The 18,007-nt window shown below is 29.7% G+C and overlaps 8 protein-coding genes across 8 annotated transcripts; 4 read left to right on the forward strand and 4 right to left on the reverse strand.

Moving 5' to 3' along the window:
- Window positions 1–2,631: 2,631 nt before the first annotated feature.
- Window positions 2,632–5,112, forward strand: BX663DRAFT_555620 (YT521-B-like domain-containing protein; the record flags this gene model as incomplete). Its single annotated transcript, XM_051531645.1, has 5 exons — window positions 2,632–3,555; window positions 3,689–3,782; window positions 3,881–3,918; window positions 3,986–4,600; window positions 4,753–5,112. 5 exons carry the CDS (start codon window positions 2,632–2,634, stop codon window positions 5,110–5,112), a joined length of 2,031 nt encoding a protein of 676 aa, XP_051378718.1.
- On the reverse strand, window positions 4,939–6,737 carry BX663DRAFT_523941 (HAD-like domain-containing protein). Its single transcript, XM_051529574.1, has 6 exons — window positions 5,952–6,737; window positions 5,688–5,846; window positions 5,427–5,598; window positions 5,316–5,368; window positions 5,115–5,263; window positions 4,939–5,053 (listed from the first exon to the last, which is right to left on the reverse strand). Exons 1-5 carry the CDS (start codon window positions 6,238–6,240, stop codon window positions 5,121–5,123), a joined length of 816 nt encoding a protein of 271 aa, XP_051378719.1. The 5' UTR covers window positions 6,241–6,737; the 3' UTR covers window positions 4,939–5,053; window positions 5,115–5,120.
- On the reverse strand, window positions 6,632–7,073 carry BX663DRAFT_489841 (hypoxia induced protein conserved region-domain-containing protein; the record flags this gene model as incomplete). The annotated part of the gene is made up of 3 exons (XM_051524926.1): window positions 6,632–6,735; window positions 6,797–6,889; window positions 6,956–7,073. The coding sequence occupies 3 exons, from the start codon at window positions 7,071–7,073 to the stop codon at window positions 6,632–6,634; spliced, it is 315 nt and encodes a 104-aa protein (XP_051378720.1).
- Window positions 7,074–7,239: 166 nt separating this feature from the next.
- On the reverse strand, window positions 7,240–8,141 carry BX663DRAFT_523942 (uncharacterized protein). Its single transcript, XM_051529575.1, has 2 exons — window positions 7,818–8,141; window positions 7,240–7,724 (listed from the first exon to the last, which is right to left on the reverse strand). Exons 1-2 carry the CDS (start codon window positions 8,051–8,053, stop codon window positions 7,607–7,609), a joined length of 354 nt encoding a protein of 117 aa, XP_051378721.1. The 5' UTR covers window positions 8,054–8,141; the 3' UTR covers window positions 7,240–7,606.
- A 387-nt stretch (window positions 8,142–8,528) lies between these two features.
- Window positions 8,529–9,317, forward strand: BX663DRAFT_523945 (peptidyl-prolyl cis-trans isomerase A1). The gene is made up of 3 exons (XM_051529576.1): window positions 8,529–8,599; window positions 8,695–9,044; window positions 9,126–9,317. Exons 1-3 carry the CDS (start codon window positions 8,546–8,548, stop codon window positions 9,214–9,216), a joined length of 495 nt encoding a protein of 164 aa, XP_051378722.1. The 5' UTR covers window positions 8,529–8,545; the 3' UTR covers window positions 9,217–9,317.
- Window positions 9,188–10,759, forward strand: BX663DRAFT_235143 (HAD-like domain-containing protein). Its single transcript, XM_051521829.1, has 8 exons — window positions 9,188–9,445; window positions 9,517–9,601; window positions 9,708–9,760; window positions 9,831–9,942; window positions 10,014–10,143; window positions 10,268–10,349; window positions 10,421–10,521; window positions 10,589–10,759. The coding sequence occupies exons 1-8, from the start codon at window positions 9,327–9,329 to the stop codon at window positions 10,699–10,701; spliced, it is 795 nt and encodes a 264-aa protein (XP_051378723.1). The 5' UTR covers window positions 9,188–9,326; the 3' UTR covers window positions 10,702–10,759.
- BX663DRAFT_523954 (dynein associated protein-domain-containing protein) lies at window positions 10,667–15,318 on the forward strand. The gene is made up of 9 exons (XM_051529577.1): window positions 10,667–12,053; window positions 12,121–12,461; window positions 12,538–13,395; window positions 13,462–13,561; window positions 13,623–13,963; window positions 14,053–14,189; window positions 14,271–14,507; window positions 14,612–15,007; window positions 15,121–15,318. Exons 1-9 carry the CDS (start codon window positions 10,870–10,872, stop codon window positions 15,160–15,162), a joined length of 3,636 nt encoding a protein of 1,211 aa, XP_051378724.1. The 5' UTR covers window positions 10,667–10,869; the 3' UTR covers window positions 15,163–15,318.
- Window position 15,319: 1 nt separating this feature from the next.
- BX663DRAFT_479691 (small subunit of carbamoyl-phosphate synthase) lies at window positions 15,320–16,963 on the reverse strand. Its single transcript, XM_051524326.1, has 2 exons — window positions 16,806–16,963; window positions 15,320–16,735 (listed from the first exon to the last, which is right to left on the reverse strand). The coding sequence occupies exon 2, from the start codon at window positions 16,616–16,618 to the stop codon at window positions 15,443–15,445; it is 1,176 nt and encodes a 391-aa protein (XP_051378725.1). The 5' UTR covers window positions 16,619–16,735; window positions 16,806–16,963; the 3' UTR covers window positions 15,320–15,442.
- Between the last annotated feature and the right edge of the window lie 1,044 nt (window positions 16,964–18,007).

Consider the following 18,007-nt stretch of genomic DNA (forward strand, 5'->3'; position numbering starts at 1 on the left):
ACGGTGGCACGCTTCCTTGAAAAAAGAAAAATAGAATTACTGAGTGCACAATGTATAAAAAAAGGGGGCGTATAAATTTATAAAAAAAAAAAAAAAAAAAAAAAAAAAAAAAAAAAAAAAAGAGTTTTACAAGAAATATTTTTTAAGAATCAAGTTATCACAGTTAAACATAAAAGCTTTACTAATAGCTGTGGTCTAAACATAAATTGTCTTGAAATCAATCTACTTTTTAAACCAAGAAAAAAAAAAGGCGATTAATTGCTACTAGGAATGATTGATGATTTTACATATTAAATAGAATTGTATTTAGTTAACATAAGTATATTTCATAGAAAAAAATAGTCATGAGATAAAAGGAATACCTTTTTCTTTTTTGTCAATGAATTAAAGCATGACAATCGAAAAGGGTCACTCCTGAATACGGTTAAGTGCTTTAAATGTCCTAATTTTAGTGACATGATTGAAAATGATAGTATAAACTTATTTATGTTTCCAAGTATCATTATTTGAAGCTTGTGTTCAATCATCTTTTTATTATCAATACCTGATTTGACAAGAAATAATTAGTATGACGATATATTCAATCACATTACAAGATATCTTTTTATGTTGCATTGTAATACTACTGGTCATACTTGTTGATTATATTCAGTGGTATAGACCCATCTCTTTTTCAAAAATGGCTGGTTGCTTTTTTAGTTGATGGTAAAACATATATTTTTTCAACTAGTGAATATTCTAATTGACATAAGATCATCTATGCTCTACTGCTAATCATGAGAAAGATTGAGTTCTTTTTTTAAAAAAGAAAAAACAAATATTGTATGGATTTAATCGCCTCTTTCATCATAAAAATATGAATCCACAGTTATCATAACCAGGACATAGATTTCTCGATTGGCTTCTCTCTTCCCCTATCCATAGCTACTCTTTTCTCTCTCTCTCTCTTCCTTAAATAAATTGTTTGATAATTCAGTCTGCACAATTCTGAGATATATATTATGTCCAAGTAGAGGGTTTTAAAAGTTATGTTTTATTACAAGTAAAAACATTTTTAAATGTATAGATTCAATTCGCCCAGCCAAAGTTAGGTCAACATAAAAATACTCTTAACAAGTCTAAATGACTAATCCATTCATACCATTAGATCTTCTAGTTATTTTTATCATTTATGAAACGCAATAAATGTATTTGGTGATGTCTTGAATGGCTATCACCTTATAGACATTGAAATTACTAACATACACTTAATTGATAACAAAACAATACTCTATTCATTATCTTTGTATGTATTTGTGCCTCCAAGTATTTTTCAGCGATTAAAAGCCTCTTGCTCTTTCCTATAAATACACTCTCAAACATGAGTCACAAAACTTACTAGCCCTGCTATTTTTTTTTCTTTCCTTAATATATCTATTTTGTACCATCTTCCACAAACTTGATTACCTATTGTATCAAAAAGAATCTGCCACTATTATTACCATAACCGCAGCAAGGATTCCTAGAATCGTTTCTCCCTTCCCCTCTTACTCATTGTATTATAGTCATACCTATTTCTTTTTTTAACACAACAATAAGAGGCTTTTTTTTTTTTTTTGAGTAACCTATCCTCTTATTGACAATACGGCATTCAAGTGAATCTTAATATTCTGTGCCAAATAAAGAATAAATAAATATATAAATTTTGGATAACTCCCCTCTCCCCCTCAAATCATTGAATACATCATGGACTTTATTTACTATCATCTTGAGAAGAAATCCTTCTTTTTTTTTAATGAAAATAAAGATGAATGAAACTTGACAATTTATCCTTCTGCTAGTATTATTTTATTTGAGTGTATCTGCATTTTTGTTCCTCTTAAAGATCCAATTTAGTAAAAGTATTTGATCGACAATTAGTTTCTGCTTATTAGGGTCATTTAAAGTTTGTGAGTCCATTTAATTTTGTATCATTGATATACAATACTAGCCACTTTAAAGAACGAATGGTTACTAATAGTTGAGATAACAAGGGAAGCATGATCTGTTGTATCTTTGAGAATTAATAACAACGCCCCCTCCTCTTTACACGAATATAGCATCACCTCATGATACATCTGATATCGTCTTTTATTGACATAGGAAACGCTTCAATCTTCTTTTATCATTTCAATACTGTCTGTGTGTTAAGTTATCCTCCCCCCCCACCTTTTTGGTTTTTTTTGGGTTTTTTTTTAAAAAAAAAAAAATAAAAAGCTTGCAACAGTTTCTCTGATTCTTGATTTTGTTTTATAATGATCAACTTTGGATTTTTTTTTTTTTTTAAGGTTAAATTTAAACTCATAAACTTTGCATTATTGTACAAGATCAATAGTAGTAGTGGTAGTTAAGATTACCAGTCACAAGAAAATAAAGGTACATTGATACGATATAACTTTTCAAGTATAAACAACTATAGGTGTTTATCTTTTTTTTTTTTTGTATGACTTTTGCGTAAATAAATTAATTAGAGGCTAAAAAAACCCTCGTATCTTTTCTTTCTTTTTTATTATTTATTTATTTGTTTTCAATATGTATAATAAATCAAAAAAGTTAATTTATTTCAACAACAATAACATAACATCATCTAATAAGGAGCACTGTTCTTTATCAATGATAGATCAACAAGTAACTAAAGAAGATGATACGTGTAATAAAGAGGAAGAAGAAGAAGCAATATTTGAAATGGATGATATTCCTAGAAATATATCTGCTACTTCGTTATCTTCCTCATCTTCTTCTAATACAATGCGTCAAGAGATGTCTATTCATGATGACGGTAATGATAATGCGACTACTGTGATACGTTATTATGTACCTACTCAAGAAGAACCACAAGGATTATCTCAAAGTGTTGTTCTATCTGAACATGATTATCTTCATCGACATATGATCATGCAATATAATTCTACAAGACATCATGCTAGCTCTGGTAATGAAATGGATACAGTTACTCTTCATGAGGATATAGATGACGATTATTATGTTGTACAACGTAAACAACTACTACTCTCTGAAGAGTTAGAAATAATACCAACAAATATGAAACTCTATTCTCAATCAGCACCTCCTACAGATTCATTTTTATCTTCTTCTCCCATTACTATTCTTCATAAAAATGATTCTGATGACAAAGATCATCTTACAACAGACAGTATCTCTACGCGTTCTTCTTCAATTGAAATTGTTCTTCCTGATACATCTCAAAGTCCTTGTACAGAGGTACAATCAGGACATGAAGCAACCATCGTCAAGGAACTTTCAATAGAGGATGAATGGAATCAACTTGCTGATGAACATTATGGGCCTTTACCTATTCTTGAGCATACTAAACATCAGGAACAAACACAATCTACTACAGAAGAGAGTATATGGGATGCTATCCATAGACAACCCAATGTCTTGGATAAAATAAGATTGAATCCCTTTATTCGTGAACTCTTTAGACACTATGCTTGTCCTCTAAAGATAATGAAAATTGCAAAGACAACTCGATTTAAGGAACTTCAACATTATATCTTTGATCCTAATGTATTGGTAAATAAGTAAATAAATATATAATAGATATTATTATTTTATTTTATTTAATTTTTTTTTTTTTTTTTTTTTTTTTTTTTTTTTTTTTTTTTTTTTTTTTTTTTTTTTTTTACATATTGTCCTTTTGAAATAGTATATGAGATATTTTCGTAACCCACAATGTGCATATGTAATTTATAGAAATTATGAAGAAATGTTAAAAGGTTACAACAAGATACATCTGTCAGGTATAAATTACATACATATATATACATATATATTTGTATGTATATATATATTATATAGAATTTAAAATAGAAAAAAAAATCATAATAAATCATATTAGTGATTAACGGTAGTCAAGTTGAATGCTATCCCAGTACTGTAAGGACTCTATTTTTTTTTTTTTTATTTTACTTTATTTTACTTTTTTTTTAATATTTCGTTCAAGTTTTATGAATTAGAACAAAACTATGCTAATATGTTGGAAAAAAAGTCAACAGTTAAATATCATGATGAGGATGGTAGTAGTAGTAGTCATTCACACCTTAACTACACATATACTGTTGACTCTAATCATCGTAGTAAGCATTCTTCTACATCTTTATCAAAAAAATCAAGGCAACAAAAAAGACAAAAGGAACAGTATCATAAAAACGATACATTCAAATGTAATCAAGAAGAATCCATAGCTAAAAATGCAATAACGACTAAGGCTTCAACAACTGTTTTCTTTGATTTAAATACTACTACTTTACCTTATTATAATTATCAAGGAAACTTGATGAAAATGATGTGTAGTCCTTTCAAGTCATCCTCTTCACCACAGAACTTATTAGTGACAATGTTAGCAGACAAGAATCAAACTCTGGATGATGATGATAATGATGTCAATCATAGTAATGCAATAGTATCACCTTATTTATTGTTGTCAACGATGCCCATTTTACCATATCAATGTGTTATTGTTAAACTTGATGATAAAGCAGATCTCATGCTATGTAAAGAGATAAATTATGTCCACATTCCTAAAAGCAAAGTGACTTTTTTAAATACAATTTACGAGGTATTATTTTAATAGAGTATTTAGCTATATAACAAATAACTTTAACTCTCATTCTCTCACTCACTCACTCTCTTTCTCTATTTCTCTCTATCTATCTATCTACCTATCTCTACCTCTATCTCTATTTCTTTCTATATATACACATACAAAAGCATTCTTATCAAGTTATACTTGTATTCAGTGTAAAAGGAAGTAAAAGATTTCAGGGTTATGCATACATGTCAAGTGAAATATTAAACATAAACAAACTAAGTGCATTTGATATTCAAGGTACATTCTTTATCGAAAAGTTAGGATTAAATCAAGAAATAAAGAGAAATAATTGGAAGTATATTTGTAGAATAGAATGGCAATCAAATGGAGAATTAAGTATGGATTACGTAGGTGATTGTATTAATATTTGGAATATGAATAAGCGACTTAAATATTCAAAGAACATCACGTTAGTTGAGCCTACACTTGGAAAGAGTTTAATTGATTTAATGAATGATAATCAAACTTTAAATAAATAAACCTTTTATTATTCTCCTAGTTTATTATTAAAGCGATTGCACATTAATGGATATAACTCAGTTAATGATGAAATAGTTGTATAATCATGACTTTCTCTTTTCAATTTACAAGCATTTATATGTTCAAGGCTATCTTCATAGGGTATTTTCTCTATTACAAATCATCAAGTAAATACATGACTATCGATAATAATAAAATTTACCTCTATTTAAAAATACTGCATTTTCACCGGCATTAATTGCACCCTGATAATCTCTTTATATATGTCTGTGTAAGCCACTCTATACACATATGTTTCTTTTATACTACTTACTTTTCTTCATCATCGCCAACATGTAATACTTCACTAGGTGAAATAGGCTGTTGAGTACAAAATGTACGAGCTTTATCAAATATTTGTTTTGAAGGCTTTTCATAACCAGCATAAACACTTGATAAAATAAAATTAAAATATGTGTCTAATTGTAAATTCCGTAATACTGGAACTATTTAAAAAAAAAAAATAAATAAATAAATAAAAATAAAAAAACAGAATTAATAATAAAAGTCAAAGTAGTAGTCCAAGTGTATTTACTAATTCTTTCATCTGTATTACTAATGACTCCTATTTGAAATCCATTCTTTTTCAAAAACTCAAGTGTTGGTGTGACATCAGGAAATAACTCATAATATTTTCTTTGAGTAAATCGATTATATAAACCATTAAATATTTTGTCAAATTTAGGGTCCAATTCTAAGGAAATTATATATTAACTATATATACATGCATACACACATACCTATACACACACCTACACACACTTATACACGTACACACTCACATGTATACATTATATACCTTTTTTAGATACGCCAGCATGAATATAAGTTGAATAAACTAATTCTTCCCACCAAGTATGTACAGTTAAACCTTGTGCAAGCCCATAAAATGGTTTTTCTTCTATCTGTCGCCTATAAAGTTTACCAAAATGTTGATTGATTTCATCCTTAGAGACATAAATACCATTTAAAGAGGCTTCTAAGGCATATAAAGCAGTTAAATTGCCTTTTGGTTTGAATAATGTATTATAAGCATCAAATGTAATTAATTTAATCTTTGTAGCTCTTCCTGCCATATATATATACATATATAAAAAAAGGGCTGCTATTCTCTTTTCTTATTATATCATTTCATTCTTCTTTTATATCCTTCTTTTAACTTCGATCGATAAATAATCATCTTTTTTGACCAGTAAAAACTTCCACTAAAAACTTAAAAAAAATAATAAAAGCTTGGTGAAATATGAATTCATTTAATAAAGAGACAGGAAGTAAATTATGATTATTGCATCTTCTTCTTATCCTACTTTGATGTAATACGTGTATTATTATCAAGAAGTCAATCTTACTTCTTTACTTTATCTATGGACAGTAGGGTAGGGTACAATTCATCCTCATATTACGTAATAAATAGAATTCTATTATTATATCATCTATAAGCTAAATCGTCTTTATTGTGATGTATGATGTATTGGTATACTATTTATTATCTTCTTGCTGTTCTTTGGCTTCTTTTTGTTCTTTATATTGATAATAGAGTGATCCTCCAACCATAGCTAATACAGTAAAACCTTGTGCAGCCACTATTACGTAATATAAAATAATTATTACTACATGTTATATAAATATTTATATATATCCAACCTCGAAGACGAAACATTTGATTCGTATAAGTTCTATTTCCTGTTTTAACACCTACTGCAGCCGCAATTAAGGCAAATGTTGTTAGAGCTACGCCTAAAAAAATAAATAAATAAGTTAATGTAATTCATCATAATATAATAAGCAAAATAAAAAATAAACCTGCTGGTACAAGTGGCTCTTCTTTAGCCTTTCTCTTTATTTTTTCTAATGCTGTCTCTCCTTCCATTGCTCTTCTCATTCTATTAATATCCTCTCTTGAATACTCTTTACTTGACATTGTTCTAAATTTCACAAACAATATAAAATAAAATAAAGAAAGTGAAATCTATAAGAAAAAAAAAAAGAAAAAGAAAAAGCAACGGGTGTTTACATATATATTCTGGGGTAATCGAAAAAAAAAAATAATACTAATAAGCGGCGCCTACAGTATTAATGCTTCCGTTATAATTTATAATTTATTTTATTTTTTATTTTATTTTTTTATTTTTGGTAAAACAGAAAAATTATTATACCACAAGTCGGCAACAGGCTCTTAAATCTCGGGTTTATAAAGAAAATTTTTGTGTTAAAATTAATTGACATGTTCTACGGGACCTCTGTCACTTATTAAAATTGGAACGATACAGAGAAGATTAGCATGGCCCCTGCACAAGGATGACACTAAATCTCTGAGAAGGATGCTCTACGGAGCACTATTTTTTTTTTCTTTCTTTCTTTGAAAAGACATGAATACTTGTTAATCATCATTACATTTTTATGAATTTACCTTATCTTCATTTATAATAATACACTTGATTAGTTTTATTCTTTCTAAAGTTTTTTTTTCTTTTCAACTAATACTGCAATAATAATGGTATAAATGATAATAGTAATAATACAAATAGCAGGTATAAGGAATCGAACCACTTGAATAGGTGCACATGTTAATCTTTATATTAATGATTATTTAACTTGTATTAAAAAGAAAAGGGAAAGGAAAGGAAAGGGAAGAAATAAATAACTGCCTTTTATTATACATTACCTTAAAAAAGTCCAAGTACTTGTTCGTTTATGATGTTCTGGCATAAAATAAGGATCTTCATCGTCATCATCGCTCTCTGCATATGATATAAATTCAATGGCTTCTTCTTGTTCATTATCTGAAGCTTCCTCAGGTTGTTGTGAAAGTAATCCATATTCTTCATCTAATATCATCTTGATTTTATTTATCAAGGAAAAAAAAAATGAAAAGAAGAAGAAAAAAAAGGGAAACGTCATTGTTTCCAAGTGAGATAATAATAAAAATTTAAACACAAGACTATTATTTGTTATTCAAAGGGAAAAAAAAATATGTCCATGATTGTTCTCAGGCTCTTGTTTATGAAAAAAAAATGAAATCAAATCAAGACTTTCCTTTATGAACTTAAAGCTATTCATTTTCACGTATTGTGTAGTCTTTATAATCATAGTTTACACTTCAAAAAAAAAAAGTATATATTTATATCAACCTTTATTTATTTATGCAATTAAAATAGATTTATTTATTTATTTTTTGCATAGATCCTCTATTCTGTTAAACATGGACTGTCTTCTTGTAAATCTTTTTTACTAAACTAAACTTAAAAAAAAAAAATAGTAAGTTTTGGAAACTAAAGGAAGGCGGTAATTTAAAAGAAAAAAACAAGAATGACACGTATTAAAATAAAAAGAGTTTTTTTTTATATTTTTTTTTTTTTCTTTTTTCTTCCTTAATAAATATTATATATAAAAATGTCTAACCCTAAGGTCTTCTTCGATGTCTCTGCTAACGGTGAACCTCTTGGCGTAAGTAATCATAAATGATAAGAATAAAGGAAGAAGGAAAAAAAAAAAAAAAAAAGTATGAGCTTTGTTCAGATAAAGACTGATTTGTGACATAGCGTATCGTTATGGAATTGAGAGCTGATGTTGTTCCCAAGACTGCTGAAAACTTCCGTGCTCTCTGTACTGGTGAAAAGGGTTATGGTTACAAGGGTTGTACTTTCCACCGTGTTATTCCTGATTTCATGCTTCAAGGTGGTGACTTTACTAACCACAATGGTACTGGTGGTAAGTCTATCTATGGTGCTAAGTTTGCTGATGAAAACTTCTCTCTTAAGCACACTGGTCCCGGTAACCTTTCTATGGCCAATGCTGGTCCTAACACTAACGGTTCTCAATTCTTCATTACCACCGTTAAGACCACTTGGTTGGATGGAAAGCACGTTGTCTTTGGTCAAGTCACTGAAGGGTAAACAATATCTCTATTTATTTTGTTTTTTTTTATTTATTGTTCTAATTGGGGCTTTTTTTTTTCTTTTCTTTTCTTTAGTATGGATGTTGTTAGCAAGATTGAATCTTTCGGTACTGGTTCTGGTCGCACTACCAAGAAGATTGTTATTGATAACTGTGGTCAACTTTAAATAAATAAAGCCATGCTTAAACAATAATTTTTTTTTTTCTTTAAAAAAATAAAATAAAATAAAATTTTCGTATTACGCGTTCTTTTATATTCACATATAAATATTCTAAAATGTCAGCTATTAAAGGTGTCTTAATTGACTTGAGTGGAACTATTCATATTGATACAAAGGTTATTCCCGGGGCAATTGAAGCTATTCAACGCTTAAAGGAAAGTAAAATACCTTTCAAGTAAGTATGAAAGCCTTGAATTGATTTACTTTTTTTTTTTTTTTTATTTCATTTGGCTCATCGCTCTCAAGATTTGCAACTAATACTACTAAAGTGTCTTCAAAAAAGTTGGTTCAAAAATTAACAAATCTCGGATTTAATGTTGAAGAGAAAGATGTAAAATAATTTCTTAAAAAAAAAAAAAAAAAAAAAAAAAAAAAAAAAAAAAAAGCAAGATGCCACCTTGCTTTACTATTCATCATATATTTTTATTTTTTTTCAGGTATTTACATCCTTATCAGCTTGTCATGATTTGATTAAAACAAGCCATTTGCGGTATTACAAATGATTGATGAACGAGTTGTATTTTTACATAATAATAATTAAAATTGATTACTACTATTAGGCCTATGCTATTTATGGAAGACGCTGCTATGGAGGAATTTAAAGAGATTGATACAAATAATCCAAATGCTGTCGTTATCGGTTTAGCTCCTTCTAAATTTAATTACAATCAGGTAGTATAGCCCCCCTTTATAAACAAACATATACTTTATACTTATTTAGTGTTCTATAATAACAATAATAGTTGAATGATGCATTCCGTTTATTAACTTCTGATCCAAATCATGGTATTCCTTTGATTGCTGTTCATAAAGCAAAGTATTTTGCTGATAAAGATGAAAAGCTGTCACTAGGTCCTGGAGGATTTGTACAAGGTTTAATAAGACATAATAATAATATAAAACTACTCTCCCCCAAAAAAAAAAAAAAAAAAAAAAAAAAAAAAAAAAGAAATATAAATGTGTATACACATAAAGATGAAATTAACAGCCATTATAGTACTTGAATTTGCTACTGGTATAACTGCCAAGGTTGTTGGTAAGCCTACTGTTGATTTCTTTAAATTGGCCCTTAAGCAAATGTAAATTTATATGAAAGAAAGGGGTATTATATGGATGTATCTATTTATTTATTGAATGACTTTTATTATAGTGATATGGAGAATAGACCACAAGAGGTGGCTATTATTGGCGATGACGTTATAAATGACCTTGGAGGAGGTGCTCAAGAGTTAGGCTTACATCGCTTTTTAGGTAAATAAAGAAGAAGATTTTTTTTTTTTTGCCATATGCATGATATTAAAATCCTCTTATTCATTAGTACAAACTGGAAAGTATCGTGAAGAAGATAGTAAAGCAAGTGAAAATGTAAATGTATTCAAGTCAGTAGTTGAGGCCATTGATTATATCATTGATCAATATAATCATCCTTAATAAGGAGTGAGAGAGTAGTCATACAACAATTCCTTTTTTTTTTTTTTCTCAGTCTTATTACAATTATTGTTCTTTTTATTAAAAAAAATATATACATTTATATACACATATACATCGTGTTTTAATTAATCATTCTTAAACTTATATAACTCAATATCTTAATTATACATGTCGGGAATGGATCCTCAACAACGACGATCCAGTTTTCGTAATTCCTCTCCTAACACTATAATGATGAATTCGGAGCTCAAAGTAGGGATGCGGGCTCAGGTACAAGGCAAGATGGGATGGATTCGCTTTGTAGGCATTACGAGTTTTCAAACAGGCAAATGGATAGGTATTGAACTAGACGAGCCACAAGGGAAAAATAGTGGTGTCGTTCAGGGTAAACGTTATTTTGAGTGTAAAACCAATCATGGTGTCTTCGTTAGACCAAGTCAAGTCAAACTTATTCATAATCCTTCGTTAACTACTACTACTACTACTACCTCAATGTCGCCATTAGAACAAGAGACCTCATCATTGACGACGAAAGCAATACCTTCATCATCACGTATAAGTCGATTACCTAATTTAATGAATCGAAAGAGCAGCACCATCCTTTCCACTCAGCCCAAATCAGTGTCCATCACACCTAAAAAAAATAAAACACCCTTAATGAGTCAAAACAATGTCCAACAAGAAGAGATGGAGGTGAACAAAGAAGAGGATTCTTCATTATCCGTCTCTGAAGAAATCATTCCATCTTCTTCTTCTTCTTCTTCTATTACTACTACTACTACTGCTGCTGCTGCTGCTCTTCCTCCTCCTCCACAACAAAGTTATGGTTCACTTTTATCTATTCATAAATCAGATCCTATCATTTCCTTTAAAGAATACGAAGAACTTCGTCTGAAACTTAAAATACTTGAAGCAAAACGGCAAGAAGACCGTGAACGATATCGTGAATATGAAAAGATCAAAGAAGAAGCAGAACAATTCTTGACGTTAAGAAACAAGTTACAAGATAAGATTAGTGAATTACAACGAGAGTTGAGAGAGACAAGACGAGAACTGAAGGAGTCGAATGATGAAAAGGAAAATTATGAAGTAAAATACAATGATGTTATTGAGTCGTTGGAGATGATCACGTTAGATAAGGAAGTAGCTGAAGAACGAGCAGAACACTTGCAACAAGAAGTGAATGTGCTGAAAGATAAAATTGAGGAGATTGGGGTTGATTTAGATGTATTAAGAAAAGAAGCGGATATAATAAATCGTGTTTCTTCTGAAGGTGGTGGAGATCAAAAGACATCTTTAGAGTTTATTCAATTAGAAAGACATAATGAAAGATTAAAAGAAGCTTTGGTGAGGTAATATTTAATTGTAGACGTTTTTTTTTTTTTTTTTTTTTTTATCTTACGTGTTGCTTTATTATAGATTACGTGATGCAACTACAGCTCGTGAAAATGAACTTTGTGATAGAATCAAGGAATTGGAAAAGGAAAGCTATGTATTAGACGATGTGAAAAAACAATACGATAAAATACATAATAAGCTCGAATTATCAGAATTGACGATTGAAGAACTTAAGCAACGTTTGGATGATGCTCTGGGAGCTGAAGATTTAGTTGAGCAATTAACAGAGAAAAATTTGAGTTTAACAGAAAAAATAGAAGAGATGCATCTAATTATTGAGGATTTGGAAGCCCTTAAAGAACTTGCAGATGAACTAGAAGAGAATCATATTGAAAATGAAAAGCAGTTACAAGCTGAAATTGGTAAAATAGATGAAAAAAAAAAAAAAAAGAGAGAGAGAGAGAAACAGACTTCTGATAGATATGTTCTATATTTCAGATCATAGAGATATGCTACTACGTGAACAGCTAGAACGTCTTCGATCCTCAGAAGAAACTAACGCAGATTACGAGACCACAATTCAGCAATTCCGTGAGCTGGTTACAACTTTACAAAACGATTTAGAACAGTTACGCTTTAAGGAAGTAAGTCAACAATCAGAGAAGCAAACATTAAGCAGTCAGTCACAAGCTATGATGTCCCTTCATATGCAATTACAATCTACTGTAATGAAAGCACAAGCAAAAGCAATTGACCTAGAACTACGTAAATTGGATGCTGCTCAAGCCAATGATCGACTTAATTGTATTCAGCCTTATTTACCCGATTCATTCTTCAGGACCGAAAATGATGCCATATCATGTCTGTTGTTATTTAAACGGCTCGTATTTAAGACAGAATTGATTATCAAGCATTTAGATCAAAATTATCCAATTAGTGAAAAAATCATGGACATTGTGCCTGAAAGTCTTATTGCTGTCTGTGAGATGCGTCAGCGTGCAGGATGGTTGAGCGACATAAGTAAACGATTTGTGACATTTATTAAAAATTGTCAGCCTGCCATGTTTATCAAGATGGGACAGGTCTATCATGATTTAATGGGTGCAGAAAGACGATTGACGAGTCTTGTTGAATTGATGCGCATGAATGAGATCAATGAATTAGAATGTGTAGTTGAGTTACAACGTATTATCGCTCAATTAGAGCATTTAAGTGAAATTCACTTAGTACAAAATGAGGCTAATCATTTTGATCAATTCTTTGGATTAACAAGAGCTTTAGATTTAAATGCAGATCGAATAATTGTAGAGCTAACTTTTGTTAAGCAAGCGTTAGATTGTCCAACCCAAAATGAAAGTAATGACGAAAAAAAAAATGACAAAGAAAGATTGATATTTGTTATTCATTATATTTGGTTTTTAGATATAAATATAATTGAAGGACGCCAAACATTAGACTACGATTATTTAGAACCACTAGGTCGACTTGTTTCTCAAGCTAAAAATAGTAAGGTGTTGGCAAAGTAAGTTGAGGATAAGATTTCTATAACAGAGTAGTGCAACTAAATGTATGAATTTGGTTAGGAAAATAGTGCGCCAGTTAGAAGATTTGTCAGAGCAAGCATTAACCTTAAGACCAGAATACCTTCATCAATTCAGAATGTTATTTGCCATCAGTTCCAAACTTGGAAAATTTTGTTATGAAACATATAAACAAATTTCAGCTTATATAAGTGCTAAAATGGATAGCAAAGAAGATATCAGCCTAAGTATGATTCAGCAAATCGTTTATAATAAGGCAGATGAGGTTCTTGAAATTGCTGAAAGTTCCATGTGGGAAGCTTGTTTAAAAACACTAAAATCTCTAACCAATGAACTTGGAAGCACAATTGAGCAAATATCAAATGAAAACAAAACAGAAAAAAGTATTATTATTTAGAATGATGAAAAACGATAGATCTATATATCTATATATATTTATATATATCGCTTACAGACTTTGTTATTTATTTAGTTATAACTACAGTAGCTCCTTGGGTTCAACGAGCTTCCGATATTAAGGCAGAAGTTATTATTAATCATGATATGGAACGTAAATTACAACAACATAGCGATGAGATTGTAAAATTAATCAAAGATGTGAAAATTAAAGTCTGTATTAATATGTATATGTATATTTTGTAAAACTAGTTATGAATAATTTAATCTATTTATATATGTATATATATATAGGATCAAGCACTTCAAGAATCGAATGTCAAGATTGAGTTACTTAAAAAACGTATGGAAATAGTAAAGAAACAAGCTGAGCAGATCAACTCACTGGAAGAAACATTATCAAAAGTACAAGGTCAAGAACAAATGTATGCTGAAGCAATGGAGAATCTTCAGATTGAATATGATGCATTAGAACAAGAGAATACAGAACTTAAAAAGAATGCCCTCAAAAATGAAGAAAAGAGATTTTCTGTAGCTAAAAGATAGCAGAATTTGATTTAATGGTGAATGATGACTTAATTGAAGTTGAAAATACCAGTCTGTATGAATTAAACGGACAAATTGACCTCTTAAAGTCGGTTATTCGTTATTTACGTTCTGAGAATGCACACCTTAAAGGATTGGACATTGCTCGATCACTCCAACTCCATCAACAACCTTTTAAGAAGCTTAATGATGCTAAAGACTTCAACTTGGACAAGCCTTTACTTGGATCTTTTGCTCTTGAAAGACGTATGCTTGTAAAGGATATACGTACTGTAAGCGCATCCTTGAAGGTAGTACAGCTCTCATCTCACTATCGTGCTGGTAAATGGCAAAGTGAGAAAAGACTACCAGACTATCAATACCAAACGCAACAATCTGTGCTGTATACCCTAAAACAAAGATATAATCAATTAAGACATAAAATAGCACAAGATCAAAAGGATACGCCATCTCAACAGATACTACTATCAACTCGTAAAGCCAAGGTAAAGAAGAAAAGAAAAAAAAAAAGAGAGAGAGTGAGAGGGAACTCTACTTTAATTTTCTTTATTATTTTAGACTGCTATACATGAAAATAAGAAACTGTCATCACAAACAGTTGCTAAAATCCAACTACCAAATTCTATTACTGCAAATATAAATAATAGATGTCGTGTTCAACTCAAAAGTTTAGTCGAATTTGAAAAAATACACAACATCTTTATTTAAATAAAGATAAAAAAAACTTGCTTTACACACATAATTGATGAAAAAATACAACGTTACTTTTTGGATAAATTAACAATGAATGAATGAATAAATTTTTAAATGAATATCTTAATTTATTGTCTTTAGTAAAGAAAGATTGAACGATATATTATGCAGTGGTTGATATTATATAGAAGAGGATAATGATAAATAAAATATAAGAGAAAAAAAAATTAAGCAAATGCAGCAACTGTAGATTGTTGAATATCACTAATAGATGCATAGTAAGTATCATTTCCAGATTTATGAGCACGAACTTGCTTCAAGAATTCTTCAAACAAATAAGTAGTATCTTCAGGACCACCTTTAGCTTCAGGGTGGAATTGAACAGAAAAGAAAGGTTTAGTTTCATGTCGAATTCCTTCATTAGAGCCATCATTTGCATTAACAAATAAACGTCTCCATCCTTTAGGCATACAAACATCATTCAAGGCATAACCGTGGTTTTGAGAAGTAATGTAACAAAGCCCGGTGTCAACGTTAAGAGCAGGCTGATTATGACCACGATTACCAAATGGTAATTTATATACTTGAAGACCAGCAGCCATACCAAGTAAAAGATTACCCATACAAATACCAAAGATTGGTTTCTTTATGTGCTCAATAGCTGTCTTGAGGTGCTTGACTATTTCAGTACAAGTAGTAGGTGAACCAGGACCATTAGAGATAAAGATGCCATCAAATTGATCAGCAATCATATTAAAATTATAATTGTAAGGTAGTACTGTAACACATGCACCACGACTCACAAGACAACGAAGGATATTCTGTTTAACACCACAATCAATTACAGCGATCTTGAGATCACCTTTAGGATTGTATGTAATAGGAATCTTTGTAGAAACTTTAGCAACCAAATTTTCGTTATTAGGATTAGGGAATTCAAGAGAACTAATATTATTAATAAAGGCTTCTTCACCAATACTAATTTGAGCTAATGTAGAACCCTGATCACGTAAAAGTTGAGTTAAAGCACGTGTATCAACACCACTAATAGCAGGAACATGATGACGAATACACCATTCACTTAGAGATTCGACAGCAGTTCTATGAGAATATTCAGTAGCATAATCATTTACAATAATGCCCTGAACTTGAATAGCATCGGATTCAAAGTACTTGTAGAGGCCATATTCATCCTTTTCTTGACCAGGTACACCATAATTTCCAATTAAAGGTTGAGTAAATACCAAAATTTGACCAGTGTAAGAAGGATCAGTCATTGATTCAGGATAACCTACTAAAGAAGTCGTAAAAACGGCTTCACCAAAAGTATTAACAGGAGCACCAAATGAAGTACCATAAAAGATTTGGCCAGTTTTTAATTTAAGAGAAGCAGGGATAGGCATGTTTTGATTGATTGATTTTTTTGTTTTCCGTTGAAGAATAGTTATTTTTTTTTAAAAAGAAAAAAGAAGTTATATGATAGTAATAGTTTATTTAAAAATTTCCAGAAGATTTCCAAACTAATAAAATAGTACATTTTAATAAATAAATAAATTGATAAACAAATAAACCATTTTTATATCAACTTACTTTGATCGCAAATATAATCGGCTGAGCACTTTTCGTAAGCGTGAATATACATAAATTTACGTCTTAATAAAGAACGATTCAATTAATTTTGCCTTTACTATGAAAGTTAGTTTATAGTTAAAGACTTATTATGATATAAATAATAATAATAAAAAAAAAGAAAAGAATATAAGATCTAATCTAGTTTATATAATACATTCGTATGTGACTGTTATCCAATTCATTTATTCATTTTACCAATAGCAAGGGTATTATTCAGATTCCGATAGATAGTGAAAAATACTTCATTATGTTAAAATGTGTTGATTACGCAATATGTGGCCTCTTTAAATTCGCAATTGAAGTTTTTCACTTTCATTAATTTTAGTGATGTCATTTTCAGTAAAAAAATTATTGTATATTATTGTTATTTTTGCTACTTTTACTACTTTTGTCAGATGTGACATAAAGCCACTATTGCTCACTCACTATGTGTCATTTAGACTTGATCTGTCTTTTAATTTTTAAACTCAAATGGCTCTTATTGGACACTAGATCATGCAAAGAACAGGAACCAAAAAGAAATTAAACTTGTTAAAAATACAATTATCAACGGACACAAAATGCTATTGATTACATCAAAATTGACTGGGTAGATTTATTTAAAAAATAAAATAATAAAAAGTTTTTAAAAAATGGTGCACTATCAAAGAAGTATGCCAATCAATGATGAGAGTCTGTGTTAAGATTATGACAGCAGCAGCAAATTAGTGTTTAAACTTGAAGTTTATAGCATCAAACCATTTTTATTTCAGAAAAGAACTATGTTTTATGTATTTTTCATAATCGAAAGCAGCAGTCACAACTTCATTGTTGGACAACAAATTTAGAATATTTTCTTAAGCTTAAATATTCTAATAAAATTATATAAATACATTTTTTTGTTGTAAAAGATATTTAGTGAAACAAGCTACACATAAATACTCAAATAACTAATATCATCATATCATTTTATTATCTATCCTTGGAGGTATTAAAGCTGTGCCTATTATGCTTTAGTATCTTATTGTATATCATCATATCAAACAACTTTTTTTTTGTCTACTAAAAGCGATAAGGGGCAATTTTATTATTGTTTTATTTGAACTGCTTATTGAAAAGGATTCGAAATTTCTTATATTTACAATACTGTCTAATATTATGATGGTAAATATGTTTCTTCT

The sequence above is a fragment of the Cokeromyces recurvatus genome, assembly GCF_025118155.1.
Source record: "Cokeromyces recurvatus strain NRRL 2243 chromosome Unknown BX663scaffold_37, whole genome shotgun sequence".
NCBI classification, from domain to species: Eukaryota; Fungi; Mucoromycota; class Mucoromycetes; order Mucorales; family Mucoraceae; genus Cokeromyces; species Cokeromyces recurvatus.

Bases quoted from the DNA above. Each gene is read 5' to 3' on its own strand.
- BX663DRAFT_523941 (XM_051529574.1), bottom strand. From the start codon at position 6,240: ATGTATATATATATGGCAGGAAGAGCTACAAAGATTAAATTAATTACA. The intron at 5,369-5,426 runs GTAAGTAGTATA...ACATATATAAAG, and splicing joins GTTGGCGATGATGAAGAAAA to AGATTATCAGGGTGCAATTA. The intron at 5,264-5,315 runs GTAAATTTTATT...GATTTGTAATAG, and splicing joins TGCAGTATTTTTAAATAGAG to AGAAAATACCCTATGAAGAT.
- BX663DRAFT_523942 (XM_051529575.1), bottom strand. From the start codon at position 8,053: ATGACGTTTCCCTTTTTTTTCTTCTTCTTTTCATTTTTTTTTTCCTTG. The intron at 7,725-7,817 runs GTAATGTATAAT...ATTAATATAAAG, and splicing joins AGTACTTGGACTTTTTTAAG to ATTAACATGTGCACCTATTC.
- BX663DRAFT_523945 (XM_051529576.1), top strand. From the start codon at position 8,546: ATGTCTAACCCTAAGGTCTTCTTCGATGTCTCTGCTAACGGTGAACCT. The intron at 8,600-8,694 runs GTAAGTAATCAT...TTTGTGACATAG, and splicing joins CTAACGGTGAACCTCTTGGC to CGTATCGTTATGGAATTGAG. The intron at 9,045-9,125 runs GTAAACAATATC...TCTTTTCTTTAG, and splicing joins TTTGGTCAAGTCACTGAAGG to TATGGATGTTGTTAGCAAGA.
- BX663DRAFT_235143 (XM_051521829.1), top strand. From the start codon at position 9,327: ATGTCAGCTATTAAAGGTGTCTTAATTGACTTGAGTGGAACTATTCAT. The intron at 10,350-10,420 runs GTAAATTTATAT...CTTTTATTATAG, and splicing joins AAATTGGCCCTTAAGCAAAT to TGATATGGAGAATAGACCAC. The intron at 10,522-10,588 runs GTAAATAAAGAA...CTTATTCATTAG, and splicing joins AGGCTTACATCGCTTTTTAG to TACAAACTGGAAAGTATCGT.
- BX663DRAFT_523954 (XM_051529577.1), top strand. From the start codon at position 10,870: ATGTCGGGAATGGATCCTCAACAACGACGATCCAGTTTTCGTAATTCC. The intron at 12,054-12,120 runs GTAATATTTAAT...GCTTTATTATAG, and splicing joins TTAAAAGAAGCTTTGGTGAG to ATTACGTGATGCAACTACAG. The intron at 14,508-14,611 runs GTAGCTAAAAGA...GACCTCTTAAAG, and splicing joins ATGAAGAAAAGAGATTTTCT to TCGGTTATTCGTTATTTACG.
- BX663DRAFT_479691 (XM_051524326.1), bottom strand. From the start codon at position 16,618: ATGCCTATCCCTGCTTCTCTTAAATTAAAAACTGGCCAAATCTTTTAT.